Below are 14,280 nucleotides of genomic sequence, written 5' to 3'. Positions count from 1 at the left end.
CTGAGTGAAAACCAATGAGAGATGTTTGTTTAGCCCCTCTCCGATCTCCACAGGGTCCACACACAACTTCCCACTTCTGTCTTTGCCTGGCCCTATTCCTACCCTAATCATCCTTTTACCTATCGGAAGCTTTAGGGTTCTTCTTTATTCTCTTTGCTAAAGACGCTCGTGTCCTCACTTTGTTCTTCGTAACTCTCTTTAAATCCTCCCTCGTTGATCTGCAACTCTCCATCACCTCATCTGAACCATCTTGCCTCAACAACACATAAGCCTCCTTCCTCTGCTTAACAAGAGATGCAATTTCTGTAGTAAACCGCGGTTCCCTTCCCTTATCACTTCCTCTCTTCCTGACAGGGACATTCCTATCAAGGACACACAATATCTGTCCCTTAAACCAGCTCCACATTTCTATTGTCTGCATCCCCTGTATTTTGCTACCCCATTCTATGCATCCTAATTCTTGCCTAACGGCATTATAATTGCCCTTGCCCCATCGATAACTCTTGACCTACGGCCTGTACCTATCCCTTTCCATCGCTAAACTAAATGTAACTGAATTATGGTCACTCTCTCCAAAGTGCTCACCTACAACTAAATCAAACACTTGGCCTGGTTCATTACCAAGCAGCAGATCTACAGTGGCCTCCCCTCTTGTCGGCCCTTTGACATACTGTGTCAGGAAACCCTCCTGTACACATTGGATATGCCCCTCATAATTTTGTAAACCTCTATAAGGTCACCCCTCAGTCTCCGACACTCCAGGGAAAACAGCCCCAGCCTGTTCAGTCTCTCCCTGTAGCTCAAACCCTTCAACTCTGGCAACATCCTTGTAAATGTTTTCTGAACCCTTTCAAGTTTCACAACATTTTTCTGATAGGAAGGAGACCAGAATTGCTCCCAATATTCCAACAGTGGCCTAACCAATGTCCTGTACAGCCGCAACATGACCTCCCAACTCCTGTACTCAATACTCTGATCAATAAAGGAAAGCATACCAAATGCTGCCTTTACTATCCTATCTACCTGTGACTCCACTTTCAAGGAGCTATGAACCTATACTCCAAGGTCTCTTTTTTCAGCAACACTCCCTGGGTCCTCACCATTAAGTGGAATACTGCGTTCCTTTCTGGTCTTCCTGCTATCGGAAAGATGCTGTAACATTCAAAAAGATTTACAAGGATGTTGCCAGGGTTTGAGTTATAGGGAGAGGCTGAATAGGTTTCCCTGGAGAATCAGAAGCTGACAGGCGACTTCATAGAGATGTCTAAAACCTTCAGGGGCATGGAGAGGGTCAAAAGTCAATGTCTTTTCCCAAGGTTAGCAGTATCCAAAACTAAAGGTTTTAGGGTGGGAGGGGAAAGATATAAAAGGGACCTGAGGGACAACTTTTTCCACACAAAGGCTGGTCTGTATATGGAATGAGCTGCCAGAGGAAGTGGTGGAGGCTGGTACAATTACAACATTTGAAAGGCATTTGGATGGGTATATGAATAAGAAGGGTTTGGAGGGATATGGGCTGGGTGCTGGCAGGTGGGACTAGATTAATTTAGGATCTCAATCAACTTGGATGAGTTGGACCAAAGAGTCTGTTTCCGTGCTGTACATCTGTACAACTCTGTGATTCTGTGACACAGGAGGAAGCGAGGACTACAGATGCTGGAGAGGTCAGAGTCAAAAAGGGTGGTGCTGGAAAAGCACAGCAGGTCAGGCAGCTTCTGAGAAGCAGGAGATTTAATGTTTTGGGCATAAGCCCCTTCATCAGGAATCCTTATACCTGAAACGTCGACTCTCCTGCTCCTTGGATGCTGCCTGGCCTGCTGTCCTTTTACAGTGCCACAGTTTTTGACTCTAAGACACAGGAGTCAGCGAGGGAGATTCAGCCATCACCAATTATTCAACCACCAGCTTCATCCAGTATCACCTCTGTCTGGGGTTCACCCCTCTATGATAGGCTCAACAACTTCACTTTATGGACACTCCACTGTCGTCACTGGTCTCATTAAGACAAAAAGACCATGTCTAATGATGCCTTGTATCACTGACCACCTACAGATAACCCCCCCCTCCCAACTATGACTTCTTGTGTCCAAGGAAAAGACTCTCTCTCTCGTTCCCTGTTCTATGGAATGGCCAAACAAGACACTCAGTTACACAAATTCACTTAGCAAAAAAAAACTAAACTAAGATTCAACACCAGATGAATCATTCTGCATCAACCCCAGCACCAGAAAAACAATGGAACAACCAGTCCTGCCAACCTGCAAACTCCCTCTCCCCAATATTGGAGGGAATGTGTCTACATTTTGGAGAGCTAAAATAAAACTCACACCACACAAATACCAGGAAGTGACCATCCCCAGCAAGTGGGAATCTAACAATCATTTCTTAACATTCAATCACTGAATTCCCCACTATCAACAGCCTGGAGGTTACGAGAAACTCGACTAGATTCACCATATAAACAGAGTGGCTCCAAGAGCAGGTCAGAGGCTGGGAATCCTGCATCAAGTAACTCCCCTCCTGACTCCCCAAACCTGCCCACCATCTACAAGGCACAGGTCAGGAAGGTGATGGGGGCAGCTCTGACAACACTCGGGAAGCTTGACACCACCCAGGACAAAGCAGCCGCTTGATTGGCACCACATCCACAAACATCCCCTCCCTCCCCCACCGACGCTCAGTAGTAACAGTGTGTGCTGTCTACAAGATGTACTGCAGAAACTCACCAAGGATCCTCAGACGGCACCTTCCAAACCCACGACCACTTCCATCTAGAAGCACAAGGGCAGCAGGTACTTGGGAACCCCACTCCCTGGAAGTTCCCCTCCAAGTCACTCCCCATCCTGACTTGGGAATACATCACCATTCTTTCACTGTTACTGGGTCAGAATCCAGGAACACCTTCCTTAACAGCATTCTGCATGTCTACTAAAAGAGGACTACAGCAGTTCAAGAAGGCAGCTCAACACCACCTTCAACATTTCCCCAAACTTAAACAACAAGAACACACAATCCTTCATTTGAATTTCACTTTCTCCATTTGCTCCTCAGATCCCTAGATTCCCCAAGACCTCAAAGACTAGTCTATCTGGCCGGAAATATATTCAGCGATGCAGTATATAAAACACTCCAGCATAAAGAATTCCAAATAATCACAAGCCTTTGAGTAGAGAAATGTTGGCCAGGACATACTGTTACAGATGAATGTCCACACACCCACTCACCAAATCCTAACCTGAGAGAGCACACATCACACACAGTTTAACAACGGAGGAGGAGAGTTACTGAACTGAACCAGGCTCACACCATCACTCTGCCCTGGTATAAAGCCTGTTCACCATCACACATCTCAGCCCCATCCCCATCCCCATCCCCATCCCCAGCCCACCCTGCCCCAATCACAATCCCTCACGCCCACATTCTCCCACTCCCCCATTCCACCCCACCCTCTCCCTCATTCCCCCTCACACTCCCCCCCTCCTTCCCTGCCACACACTCCCTCATTCCCCCCCACTCCCTCCCTCATTCATTGCCCCCCACTCCCTCCCTTGTTCCCCTCATTCCCCCCTCTCCCTCCCACATTCCCCCACTCTCCCTCACTCCCACATTCCCCCACTCTCCCTCACCTCATTCCCCCCCTCTCCTCATTCCCCCCCTCATCCCCCTCTCTCTCCCTCATTCCCCATCTCTCCCGCTCCCCCTCACTCCCACCGCTCCCTCCCCCTCTCTCTCCCTCCCTCATTCCCTCTCTCTCCCTCACTCCCTCATTCCCCCCCTCTCCCTCACTCCCTCATTCCCCCCCTCTCATTCCCCCCCCCCTCTCTCCCTCATTCATCCCCATCTCTCCCCGCTCCCCCTCACTCCCACCGCTCCCTCCCCCTCTCTCTCCCTCCCTCATTCCCTCTCTCACTCCCTCCCTCCCTCATTCCCCCTCTCTCTCCCTCATTCCCCCTCTCTCTCCCTCTCCCCTCATTCCCCCCTCTCTCCCTCTCACTCACTCCCCCTCTCTCCCTCTCACTCCCTCCCCCTCTCTCCCTCCCCCTCTCTCTCCCTCACTCCCTCCCCCTCTCTCTCCCTCACTCCCTCCCCCTCTCACTCACTCCCTCCCCCCTCTCACTCACTCCCCCTCTCTCTCCCTCACTCCCTCCCCCTCTCTCTCCCTCACTCCCCTCCCCCTCTCACTCCACTCCCCTCCCCCTCTCACTCACTCCCCCTCTCTCTCCCTCACTCCCTCCCTCATTCCCCCTCTCTCCCCCTCTCCCTCATTCCCCCTCTCCCTCCCTCATTCCCCCTCTCTCCCTCCCTCATTCCCCCCCTCTCCCTCACTCCTCATTCCCCCTCTCACCCTCACTCCCCCTCTCTCTCCCTCCCTCTCTCTCTCCCTCTCTCTCCCTCACTCCCCCTCTCTCTCCCTCCCTCTCTCTCCCTCTCTCTCCCTCTCTCTCCCTCACTCCCCCCTCTCTCTCCCTCCCTCTCTCTCCCTCTCTCTCCCTCCCTCTCCCTCCCTCTCCCTCTCTCTCCCTCTCACTCCCCCTCTCTCTCTCTCCCTCTCCCTCACTCCCCCCTCTCTCCCTCACAGCCCCCTCTCTCCCTCTCCCTCACTCCCGCTCTCTCCCTCCCTCATTCCCCCTCTCTCTCCCTCTCCCTCCCTCCCCCTCTCCCTCACTCCCCCTCCCTCCCCCTCTCCCTCACTCCCCCTCTCTCTCCCTCTCCCTCACTCCCCCCCTCTCTCCTCATTCCCCCCCTCCCCCCCTCTCTCCCTCATTCCCCCTCTCTCTCCCTCCCTCATTCCCCCTCTCACTCCCTTCCTCCCTCCCTCTCTCCCCTCTCACTGCCTCCCTCCCTCCTTTCCCCTCTCCCTGCCTCCCTCCCTCATTCTCCCTCTCCCTCACTACCCCTTCTCTTCCCTCATTCCCCCCTCTCTCTACCGCTCCCTCACTCCCCCCTCTCTCTACAACTCCCTCACTACACCCCTCTCTCCCTCCCCTCATTCCCCCCTCTCCCTCATTCCGCCTCTCTCCCCCCTCCCTCATTCCCCCTCTCTCTCCCCCCTCCTTCATTCCCCCCCTCTCTCTCTCCCTCCCTCATTCCCCCTCTCTCTCCCTCCCTCATTCCCCCTCTCTCTCCCTCCCTCATTTCCCCTCTCTCTACCTCCCTCATTCCCCCTCTCTCTCCCTCTCCCTCCCTCCCTCCCTCATTCCCCTTCTCTCCCTCATTCACTCCCTCCCTCACTCCCCCTCTCTCCCTCACTACCCCCCACTCCCCTCATTCCCCCTCTCCCTCCCTCCCTCATTCCCCCTCTCCCTCCCTCATTCCCTCTCCCTCCATCCCTCTCTCTCCCTCACTCCTCCTTTCCCCTCTCTCCCTCCCTCATTCCCCCTCACTCCCCCTCTCCCTCACTCCCCCTCATTCCCCCTCCCCCCCTCTCCCTCACTCCCCCTCCCCCTCATTCCCCCTCCCCCCCACTCCCCCTCTCCCTCATTCCCCCTCCCCCCTCTCCCTCATTCCCCCTCCCCCCCTCCTCATTCCCCCTCTCCCTCATTCCCCCTTCCCCCTCTCTCCCTCATTCCCCCTCTCTCTCCCTCCCTCATTTCCCCTCTCTCTACCTCCCTCATTCCCCCTCTCCCCCCCTCCCTCATTCCCCTTCTCTCCCTCATTCACTCCCTCCCTCTCTCCCCCTCACTACCCCCCCCCTCATTCCCCCTCTCCCTCCCTCCCTCATTCCTCCTCTCCCTCCCCCCTCATTCCCCCCTCTCCCTCCCTCCCTCATTCCCCCTCTCCCTCCCTCATTCCCCCTCTCCCTCCCTCACTCCCTCCATCCCTCACTCCCTCCTTTCCCCTCTCTCCCTCACTCCCCCTCTCTCTCCCTCTCCCTCACTCCCCCTCTCTCTCCCTCTCCCTCCCCCTCATTCCCCCTCCCCCTCTCCCTCATTCCCCCTCCCCCACCCCTCTCCCCCCCTCATTCCCCCTCCTCTCCCTCCCTCATTCCCCCTCTCCCTCATTCCCCCTCCCCCTCCTCGTTCCCCCTCCCTCATTCCCCCTCCCCCTCACCCATCATTCCCCCTCCCCCCCCCTCCCTCGTTTCCCCCTCCCCCCCTCCCTCGTTTCCCCCTCCCCCCTTCCTCGTTTCCCCCTCCCCCCCTCCCTCGTTTCCCCCTCCCCCCCTCCCTCGTTTTCCCCTCCCCCCCTCCCTCGTTTTCCCCTCCCCCCCTCCCTCGTTTTCCCCTCCTGCCCTCGTTCCCCCTCCCCCCCTCCCTCAGTGGGTGGCACAGTGGTTAGCACTGCTGCCTCACAGCACCAGAGACCCGGGTTCAATTCCCGCCTCAGGCGACTCTCTGTGTGGAGTTTCCACATTCTCCCCGTGTCTGCGTGGGTTTCCTCCGGGTGCTCCGGTTTCCTCCCACAGTCCAAAGATGTGCAGGTCAGGTGAATTGGCCATGCTAAATTGCCCGTAGTGTTCGGTAAGGGGTAGATGTAGGGGTATGGGTGGGTTACGCTTCGGCGGGGCGGTGTGGACTTGTTGGGCTGAAGGGCCAGTTTCCACACTGTAAGTAATCTAATCTATCTCTCTCTCTCTCTCTCCCTCCCTCCCCCGCCCCTCTCCCTTCCCCGCCCCTCTCCCTCCCCCCTCCCCCGCCCCTCTCCCACCCCTCTCCCTCCCCCCTCCCCCGCCCCTCTCTCTCCCTCCCCCTCCCCCACCCCTCTCTCTACCTCCCCCTCCCCTGCCCCTCTCTCTCCCTCCCCCCCTCTCCCTCCCTACCCCCCCTCCCCCTCCCCCTCTCTCCCCCCCTCATTCCCCCCTCCCTCATTCCCCCTCTCCCTCCCCCTCTCCCATTCCCCCTCTCCCTCCCCCATTCTCCCTCCCCATTCCCCCTCTCCCTCCCCCCATTCCCCCCCCTCCCTCCCTCCCTCATTCCCCCCCCTCCCCTCCCTCATTCCCCCCCCTCTCCCTCCCTCATTCCCCCCCTCTCCTCCCTCATTCCCCACCCTCTCCCTCCCTCCCTCATTCCCCCCCCTCTCCCTCCCTCCCCCCCTCTCCCTCCCTCTCTCTCCCCCCCTCTCTCCCTCCCCCTCTCTCTCTCCCTCCCCCCTCTCTCTCCCCCTTCCCCCTCTCTCTCTCTCTCCCTCCCCCTTTTCCCCTTCCTCCCCCCTCTCCCTCCCTCTCTCTCCCTCCCCCCTCCTCCCCCTCATTCCCCCCCCCTCCCTCATTCCCCCCCCTCTCCCTCTCCCCCATCCCCCCCCTCCCCCCACTCCCTCTTCCCCCCCTCCCCCTCTCCCTCATTCCCCCCCCTCCCCCTCATTCCCCCCCCTCCCCCTCTCCCTCATTCCCCCCCTCTCCCTCATTCCCCCCCTCCCACCCCTCTCCCTCATTCCCCCCCTCCCACCCCTCTCCCTCATTCCCCCCCTCCCACCCCTCTCCCTCATTCCCCCCCTCCCACCCCTCCCCTCAATTCCCCCCCTCCCACCCCTCACCCTCAAACCCCCCCCCACCCACCCCCCACCCACATCCCCCCCTCTCCCTCCCTCATTCCCCCCCCTCACCCTCCCTCATTCCCCCCCCTCACCCTCCCTCATTCCCCACCCTCACCCTCCCTCCCACATTCCCCCCCTTTCCCTCCCCCCACTCCCTCCCTCTCTCTCCCCCCCCTCTCTCCCTCCCCCTCTCTCTCTCCCTCCCCCCTCTCTCTCCCCCTCTCTCTCTCCCCCTTTTCCCCTTCCCTCCCCCCTCTCTCTCCCTTCCCCGTCTCTCTCCCCCTTTTCCCCTTCCCACCCCCCTCTCCCACCCCCACTCACCCCCCCCCTCCTCCCCCTCATTCCCCCCCTCTCCCTCATTCCCCCCCCTCTCCCACATTCCCCCCCCTCTCCCTCTCCCTCATTCCCCCCCTCTCCCTCTCCCTCATTCCCCCCCTCTCCCTCATTCCCCCTCTCCCACATTCCCCCCCCTCCCCCTCCCCCTCATCCCCCCCCACCCCCTCATTCCCCCCCCTCCCCCTCCCCCCTCATTCCCCCCCCCTCTCCCTCCCCCTCTCCCTCATTCCCCCCCCTCCCCCCCTCAATCCCCCCCTCCCCCCACATTCCCCCCTCCCCCCCTCATTCCCCCCTCCCCCCACATTCCCCCCCCTCCCCCCTCATTCCCCCCCTCCCCCTCATTCCCCCCCCTCCCCCACCCCCCCTCCCCACAATCCCCCCCCTCTCCCACACCCACATCCCCCCCCTCCCTCTCCCTCATTCCCCCCCCTCCCTCTCCCTCATTCCCCCCCCCTCACCCTCTCCCACATTCCCCCCCCCTCCCTCTCCCTCCATTCCCCCCCTCTCCCTCATTCCCCCCCTCCCTCATTCCCCCCCTCTCCCTCTCCCCATCCCCCCCTCCCTCATTCCCCCCCCTCTCCCTCTCCCTCATTCCCCCCCTCTCCCTCTCCCTCATTCCCCCCCCTCTCCCTCTCCCTCATTCCCCCCCCTCTCCCTCTCCCTCATTCCCCCCCCCACCCTCTCCCTCATTCCCCCCCTCCCCCCCTCCCTCATTCCCCCCCCCACCCCTCTCCCTCATTCCCCCCCCCACCCCTCTCCCTCATTCCCCCCCCACCCACCCCTCTCCCTCATTCCCCCCCTCCCACCCCCTCTCCCTCATTCCCCCCCCTCCCACCCCTCACCCTCATTCCCCCCCTCCCACCCCTCTCCCTCATTCCCCCCCCTCCCACCCCTCTCCCTCATTCCCCCCCTCCCACCCCCTCTCCCTCATTCCCCCCCTCCCCCCTCATTCCCCCCCTCCCCCCTCATTCCCCCCTCCCCCCATTCCCCCCCCTCCCTCATTCCCCCATCCCTCATCCCCCCCCTCCCTCATTCCCCCTCCCTCCCTCATTCCCCCCCCCTCCCTCCCTCATTCCCCCCTCCCCCTCCCTCCCTCATTCCCCCTCCCCCTCCCTCCCTCATTCCCCCTCCCCCCTCCCTCCCCTCATTCCCCCTCTCCCTCCCTCCCTCATTCCCCCTCTCCCTCATTCCCCCTCCCTCATTCCCCCTCTCCCTCATTCCCCCTCCCCCTCATTCCCCCCTCCCCCTCATTCCGCCCTCCCCCTCTCTCATTCCCCCCCCTCCCCCATTCCCCCCCTCCCTCCCTCCCTCATTCCCCCCTCTCCCTCCCTCATTCCCCCCCTCTCCCTCCCTCATTCCCCCTCCCCCTCCCTCCCTCATCCCCCCCCTCCGTCCCTCATTCCCCCTCCCCCTCCCTCCCTCATTCCCCCTCCCCCCCCACCCTCATTCCCCCTCCCCCTCCCTCCCTCATTCCCCCTCCCCCTCCCTCCCTCATTCCCCCTCCCCCTCCCTCCCTCATTCCCCCTCTCCCTCCCTCATTCCCCCTCCCCCTCCCTCATTCCCCCTCTCCCTCCCTCATTCCCCCTCCCCCTCCCTCATTCCCCCTCCCCCTCCCTCCCTCCCTCATTCCCCCTCACCCTCCCCCCCTCCCACATTCCCCCTCACCCTCCCTCATCCCCCCTCTCCCACCCTCATTCCCCCCCCCCCTCATTCCCCCACCCCCCTCCCTCATTCCCCCCTCCCCATCCCCCTCCCCCTCATTCCCCCCTCCCCTCTCCCTCATTCCCCCCTCCCCCTCATTCCCCCCCTCCCCGTCTCCCTCATTCCCCCCTCCCCTCATTCCCCCCCCCTCCCTCATTCCCCCTCCCCCTCATTCCCCTCCCCCTCCCTTCATTCCCCCCTCTCCCTCATTCCCCCCTCACCCTCATTCCCCTCCCCCTCCCCCTCCCCCTCATTCCCCCCTCCCCCTCATTCCCCCCTCTCCCTCATTCCCCCCTCTCCCTCATTCCCCCTCCCCCTCCCCCACATTCCCCCTCCCCCTCCCCCACATCCCCCCTCCCCCTCCCCCACATTCCCCTCCCCCTCCCCCACATTCCCCCTCCCCCTCATTCCCCCTCCCCTTCATTCCCCCTCCCCCTCATTCCCCCTCTCCCTCATTCCCCCCTCTCCCTCATTCCCCCCTCCCCCTCATTCCCCCTCCCCCTCATTCCCCCTCTCCCTCATTCCCCCTCCCCCTCATTCCCCCTCTCCCTCATTCCCCCTCCCCCTCATTCCCCCTCTCCCTCATTCCCCCTCCCCCTCTCCCTCATTCCCCCTCCCCCTCTCCTCATCCCCCTCCCCCCACCATCCCCCACCCTCCCTCATCCCCCACCCCCCTCTCCCTCATTCCCCCACCCCCCTCTCCCTCATTCCCCCCCTCCCTCATCCCCCACCCCCCTCTCCCTCTCCCTCATTCCCCCCCCCCTCCCTCTCCCTCATTCCCCCCCTCCCTCTCCCTCATTCCCCCCTCCCACACCCTCATTCCCCCCTCCCTCTCCCTCATTCCCCCCTCCCCTCCCCTCATTCCCCCACCCCCCTCTCCCTCATTCCCCCACCCCCTCTCCCTCATTCCCCCCTCCCTCATTCCCCCCCTCCCTCATTCCCCCCTCCCCCTCTCCCTCATTCCCCCTCCCCCTCTCCCTCATCCCCCCCTCCCCCCTCCCTCACTCATTCCCCCCTCCCCCTCACTCATTCCCCCCTCCCCCCCCTCTCCTTCATTCCCCCTCCCCCTCTCCCTCTCCTTCATTCCCCCTCCCCCTCTCCCTCTCCTTCATTCCCCCTCCCCCCTCCTTCATTCCCCCTCCCCCCTCTCCCTCTCCTTCATTCCCCCCTCCCCCTCATTCCCCCCTCTCCCTCATTCCCCCCTCTCCCTCATTCCCCCCTCTCCCTCTCCCTCATCCCCCACCCCCTCATTCCCCCCTCCCTCTCCCTCATTCCCCTCTCCCTCATTCCCCCATCCCCTCTCCCTCATTCCCCCCTGCCTCATTACCCCACCCCCTCTCCCTCACTCCCCCCTCCCCTCTCCCTCACTCCCCCCCTCCCCCACTCCCACTCACTCCCCCCTCCCCCACTCCCTCACTCCCCCCTCCCCCCCTCACTCCCCCCTCCCCCTCTCCCTCACTCATCCCCCCTCCCCCTCTCCCTCACTCATTCCCCCCTCCCCCTCTCCCTCACTCATCCCCCCTCCCCCTCTCCCTCACTCATTCCCCCCCTCCCCCTCTCCCTCACTCATCCCCCCACCCCCCCCCCACCCTCACTCCATCCCCCCACCCCCACTCCCTCACTCATTCCCCCCACCCCCACTCCCTCACTCATTCCCCCCCTCCCCCTCTCCCTCCCTCATTCCCCCCTCCCCCTCCCTCATTCCCCCCTCCCCCTCACCCATTCCCCCCTCCCCCCTCTCCCTCCCTCATTCCCCCCTCCCTCCCTCATTCCCCCCCTCCCCCTCTCCCTCCCTCATTCCCCTCCCTCATTCTCCCCCTCCCCCCTCACCCTCCCACATTCCCCCTCCCTCATTCCCCCCCCTCCCCCCTCCCCCTCTCCCTCATTCCCCCCCCTCCCCCTCCCTCATTCCCCCCTCCCTCATTCCCCCCTCCCTCATTCCCCCTCCCCCTCTCCCTCATTCCCCCCCTCCCTCATTCCCCCTCTCCCTCATTCCCCCCTCCCCCCTCTCCCTCATTCCCCCCTCCCTCATTCCCCCTCCCCCTCTCCCTCATTCCCCCCTCCCTCATTCCCCCTCTCCCTCTCCCTCATTCCCCCCTCCCTCATTCCCCCTCCCCCTCTCCCTCATTCCCCCCCTCCCTCATTCCCCCTCCCCCTCTCCCTCATTCCCCTCTCCCTCTCCCCCACCCTCATTCCCCCTCCCCCACTCCCTCATTCCCCCTCCCCCTCTCCTCCATCCCCCACCCCCCTCTCCCTCATTCCCCCCCTCACTCCCCCTCTCCCTCATTCCCCCCCTCCCCCTCCCCCCCTCCCCTCATCCCCCCCTCCCCCTCCCCCTCTCCCTCATTCCCCCCTCCCCCTCCCCCTCACCCTCATTCCCCCCCTCCCCCTCTCCCTCATTCCCCCCTCCCTCATCCCCCCCCCCCTCTCCCTCATTCCCCCTCTCCCTCATTCCCCCTCCCCCCACTCCCTCTCCCTCATCCCCCCTCCCTCATTCCCCCTCCCCCCTCTCCCTCTCCCTCATTCCCCCACTCCCTCATTCCCCCTCCCCCTCTCCCTCTCCCTCATTCCCCCCTCCCCCTCATTCCCCCCTCCCCCACTCCCTCTCCCTCATTCCCCCTCCCCCTCTCCCTCTCCCTCATTCCCCCCTCCCCCTCTCCCTCATTCCCCCTCCCCCCCTCCCTCTCCCTCATTCCCCCCTCTCCCTCATTCCCTCCCCCCCCTCCCTCACTCCCCCCCTCCCTCACTCCCCCCTCTCCCTCATTCCCTCCCCCCCCTCCCTCATTCCCCCTCCCCCCTCCCCCCTCTCCCTCATTCCCTCCCCCTCCCCCTCTCCCTCTCCCTCATTCCCTCCCCCTCTCCCTCTCCCTCATTCCCTCCCCTCCCCCCTCTCCCTCATTCCCTCCCCTCCCCCTCTCCCTCTCCCTCATTCCCTCCCCCTCCCCCTCTCCCTCTCCTCCCCCTCTCCCTCTCCCTCTCCTCCCCCTCTCCCTCTCCCTCCCTCCCCCTCTCCCTCCTCCCTCCCCCCTCTCCCTCACTCCCCCCTCTCCCTCATTCCCTCCCCCCCTCCCTCACTCCCCCCTCTCCCTCATTCCCTCCCCCCCCCTCCCTCACTCCCCCCTCTCCCTCATTCCCTCCCCCCCCTCCCTCACTCCCCCCTCTCCCTCATTCCCTCCCCCCCCTCCCTCACTCCCCCCTCTCCCTCATTCCCCCCCTCCCCCCCCTCCCTCATTCCCCCCCTCCCCCCCTCCCTCATTCCCCCCCTCCCCCCCTCCCTCATTCCCCCCCTCCCCCCCCCTCCCTCACTCACTCACCCCCCTCCCCCTCTCCCTCATTCCCTCCCCCCCTCCCTCACTCCCCCCCTCTCCCTCATTCCCTCCCCCCCCTCCCTCACTCCCCCCTCTCCCTCATTCCCCCCCTCCCCCCCCTCACTCACTCACCCCCCTCCCCCTCTCCCTCTCCCTCATTCCCCCCCTCTCCCTCACTCCCTCCCCCCCCTCCCTCACTCCCTCCCCCCCCCCCCCTCCCTCACTCCCCCTCCTCACTCCCCCCTCCCTCACTCCCCCTCCCTCACTCCCCCCTCTCCCTCACTCCCCCCTCTCCCTCATTCCCTCCCCCCCCTCCCTCACTCCCCCCTCTCCCTCATTCCCTCCCCCCCCTCCCCCCTCTCCCTCATTCCCCCCCTCCCTCACTCACTCACTCACCCCCCTCCCTCATTCCCTCCCCCCCCTCCCTCATTCCCCCCCCCTCCCCCATTCCCCCCTCTCCCTCATTCCCTCCCCCCCCCTCCATTCCCCCCCTCTCCTCATTCCCTCCCCCCCCTCCCTCATTCCCTCCCCCCCCCTCCCTCATTCCCTCCCCCCCCTCCCCTCATTCCCTCCCCCCCCCTCCCTCATTCCCTCCCCCCCCCCTCCCTCATTCCCTCCCCCCCCCCTCCCTCATTCCCTCCCTCATTCCCTCCCCCCCCCCTCCCTCATTCCCTCCCTCATTCCCTCCCCCCCCTCCCTCATTCCCTCCCCCCCCTCCCTCATTCCCTCCCCCCCCCCCTCCCTCATTCCCTCCCCCCCCCTCCCTCATTCCCTCCCTCATTCCCTCCCCCCCCCTCCCTCATTCCCTCCCCCCCCCTCCCTCATTCCCTCCCCCCCCCCTCCCTCCCTCATTCCCTCCCCCCCCCTCCCTCCCTCATTCCCTCCCCCCCCCCTCCCTCCCTCCCTCATTCCCTCCCCCCCCCCTCCCTCCCTCATTCCCTCCCCCCCCCCCTCCCTCATTCCCTCCCTCCCCCCTCCCTCATTCCCTCCCTCACTCCCCCCTCTCCCCCTCCCCCTCATTCCCCTCCCCCTCTCCCCCTCCCCCCTCCCCCTCTCCCCCTCCCCCCTCCCCCTCCCCCTCTCCCCCCTCCCCCTCTCCCCCTCCCCCTCTCCCTCATTCCCTCCCCCCCTCCCTCACTCCCCCCTCTCCCCCTCTCCCTCATTCCCCCTCCCCCTCTCCCCCTCCCCCTCTCCCCCTCTCCCCCTCCCCCTCCCCCTCTCCCCCTCCCCCCTCTCCCCTCCCCCTCTCCCTCATTCCCTCCCCCCCCTCCCTCACTCCCCCCTCTCCCCCTCTCCCTCATTTCCCCCCCCCCCTCACTCACTCACCCCCCTCTCCCTCCCCCTCCCCCTCTCCCTCATTCCCTCCCCCCCCTCCCTCACTCCCCCCTCTCCCTCATTCCCTCCCCCCCCTCCCTCACTCCCCCCCTCTCCCTCATTCCCTCCCCCCCCTCCCTCACTCCCC

General features: G+C 63.5%; 1 protein-coding gene across 1 annotated transcript in view; it reads right to left on the bottom strand.

The window, feature by feature from the left end:
* The window catches only part of tonsl (tonsoku-like, DNA repair protein), a gene marked incomplete at its 5' end in the record, with an annotated part of 79,820 nt that extends 76,973 nt beyond the window's left edge, over positions 1-2,847 (bottom strand). Inside the window, one exon of the mRNA XM_072567524.1 lies at positions 2,727-2,847. Within this exon, the coding sequence (XP_072423625.1) occupies positions 2,727-2,847 (121 nt within the window). The remainder of the gene's footprint in view (positions 1-2,726) is intronic.
* Positions 2,848-14,280: the final 11,433 nt, after the last annotated feature.

The sequence above is a fragment of the Chiloscyllium punctatum genome, unplaced genomic scaffold (genome assembly GCF_047496795.1).
Source record: "Chiloscyllium punctatum isolate Juve2018m unplaced genomic scaffold, sChiPun1.3 scaffold_460, whole genome shotgun sequence".
NCBI classification, from domain to species: domain Eukaryota; kingdom Metazoa; phylum Chordata; class Chondrichthyes; order Orectolobiformes; family Hemiscylliidae; genus Chiloscyllium; species Chiloscyllium punctatum.
The sequence above is the reverse complement of the archived record's forward strand: the minus strand, read 5'-3'. Positions and strand labels throughout refer to the sequence as shown.